The following is a 2,594-nucleotide window of genomic DNA, read 5'->3' on the forward strand; positions in this document are numbered from 1 at the left end:
AAATCCCAAGAATATTGACATCACCACCTAGCAATTATTTGCTTTTGTGCACCAGCCTTTTGTTCTTCAATTGACGTGGCACCAGCCTTTTGTTCTATCTATATATTGCATTGCCTCTGACCAAAATCTAAGTTGGCTTGCTGTCAATGATTTCGTCAATCAATCTTTCGTTAGTCTTAGCGAAGGCTTGCGTCAATAACCCTTGCACTTCGAATTGCCAATCTCCTTCATTGTCAACAAGCTTACAGGTTGTTGACTATCTTGTTTCATGATGATTTCTTTTCTGACTAAATCTCGTTCTCGTTGACAGAGCCCTCTACTCATTGATTATTAAGAGTTGGTCATCTTTTGGTGTCAACAAGTCGAAAGCAACTGTTTTTGGTATATACTTGTCATGATTCACACATACACTCTCGGCCTATTACTAAAGAGAATTAAAAAAAAAAAAAACAAGGAAAGAAATATATCTGTGAGATACTCGTTCATCCTAAGGGTGGACTTTGCCTGAGTGCACTATACTTTGTAGTTGACCCAGCGAGTCCGCAACTAAGATGAAAGTATAAGAATTGGGTTTTCAAGTAAACATGTGGTAAATATGAATTGGAAATGTGAAAGTTAAAGTCAAGAATAGTTTCCATATGAAAGGGAAACACATTTCTTTATTTCGTTTACGAGGAATCAGTCACAAAATTATTCCAGACCTGAAATAACTTATTGTTTTCTAGTATAAGAACAACCCAATATAACTTCAACAGAGACAAATAATCATAGCATGAACAAACTCGAAAAGGAAAATAGAAGAAAGAAAAGAAAAGAATAACTTCAGTAACATAACAAGCATCGGCACTGCCTCTTCCGTAGCTTATCGGGGCCGATCAGCCGTGCCACTTCCAGGGGCGAGGAAGTGACACGACGGAGAACCGCATCTTCCCCGTGGAGCAGTGGAAGCCGCCGCTCTCCCCGCATGCAAAGAAGTAAAATTTCCACTTCTGGCTCAATTTGAACTCGAAGCCGTCTCCCGCCCCATCCGACACGTTGGCCACCATGGTTGCCCTCTTGAGGTCACACCTCATGTAGCTCCAGAAGCTTGGGAACATGTAGACGCTGTGCGGATGCGTGTTACTGTCGCTTGGTGGGTCGTACTTGAACACTGCAAGTACCGGAATCAATGTTGTTTAAAATAGTATATCACAATGAATGATCCAGAAACACTTGTTGAGCATGCTTGACAAAGAAGTATTTGTTTTTCGAAGTATTGATCGTGCATACACAAGGATCGCTAGCTGCAATTTTTCCTTCCTTGTCTGGTCGCTTAAATAGTGCCACGGATCACTTTTCTACAAAACCTACAATGCTACTTAGACTACTCATTTTTTGTTTGAGGAGGGTTAATAAGGCGATTCTGCTTCTTAATTATCCTCGCAAAGCATTTATTTTAAGCAAGTAATTTTCTTCGAAAAACATTAGCACTCTACTTCTACTTCTTATGCATAAGATTGCATTATATAAAAGTCCCATCATGACTGAATGTCTAGACAAAAACGTTGTGCGAGGACGAACTCGTATCAATTCTAATCCCATCATCGATCAATCCCCCATATCAACTGTTAAAATGAAAATTAAGAACAAACTTACCCAAACAAAAATTGGGGCATGATAGATACTGAATCCAGGTATGAATAGTGGTAAGCTATAGTAGTGGCTTACCAAGAGTGTCGTTGACGTAAAAGGGGCCGTTCTTGTTAGCCCAGGTGCTGTAATCGAATCCGAAATGCCAATTCTCGGACCCTCCAACGACAACCTTCGTCGGAGGGACCTCGGTGGGACCATTGTCTTGCTTCGGAGGCCAAGCGTAGCCATTGTTGTTGTTCCACCCTGGATAGGCCAGTGAAGCTCCCATCATCACTGAAGCTATCACGACAAGCACCATCGCTCTTCCAAATTTCATAGCCATTGCCATCGTTTGGAGGGTGATTAAGGAACTAGACTAGTACAAATCTTCAGATGTTGGGGAACTGGTTGGTGCATTCAAAGAATGTCTGATGGGCTTTATATAGGAGTAATAACTTAGTGGAATTTTTATGTTTGAGCTTTAAAATGAAAACTGGTAGTGGAAAACGGCCAAATGGACCTTTTTTTCTTCATGAATAGATTGGGTTGTTGTGAGACGGAGATAATGCGTTTTCATTGTTAAGAGTCAACTCCTTCCTTTCTTGTTTTTGAGCGGGTCTCTCCAAGAAAGATCCGCGTACAGCAATGGAACACGAAGTGAATATGTCACCAGTACTTATTTTATCGTATCACAACCGTATCATGGGTACGAATACATGCTTCCTCGGAGAAAGTGGACGATGAGTAAGAAGGCGTCGACGAACTATACGGACAGCCAAACAGATCCATATTGCCCGCGGCAAGCAACATGGGAATTCTTCCCTGCCGATAGGCGGCTTTTGAATTTGATACTGCGGTTCTATGAGTTGAGCAGTCTTTTAAATTTGGTGTTCTACGCTGTGTATACTTCTTTGTCTCTGTCTCTTAACTACAAGTTTTGCCTCACCTATTTGCTAGACTGCACATCTAGTTAATAGGAAAAT

General features: G+C 41.2%; 1 protein-coding gene across 1 annotated transcript; it reads right to left on the reverse strand.

Moving 5' to 3' along the window:
• Positions 1 to 875: 875 nt before the first annotated feature.
• LOC120296034 lies at positions 876 to 1,974 on the reverse strand. Its single transcript, XM_039317682.1, has 2 exons — positions 1,708 to 1,974; positions 876 to 1,150 (listed from the first exon to the last, which is right to left on the reverse strand). Exons 1-2 carry the CDS (start codon positions 1,958 to 1,960, stop codon positions 876 to 878), a joined length of 528 nt encoding a protein of 175 aa, XP_039173616.1. The 5' UTR covers positions 1,961 to 1,974.
• Positions 1,975 to 2,594: the final 620 nt, after the last annotated feature.

The sequence above is a fragment of the Eucalyptus grandis genome, chromosome 7, assembly GCF_016545825.1.
Source record: "Eucalyptus grandis isolate ANBG69807.140 chromosome 7, ASM1654582v1, whole genome shotgun sequence".
Lineage (NCBI taxonomy): Eukaryota > Viridiplantae > Streptophyta > Magnoliopsida > Myrtales > Myrtaceae > Eucalyptus > Eucalyptus grandis.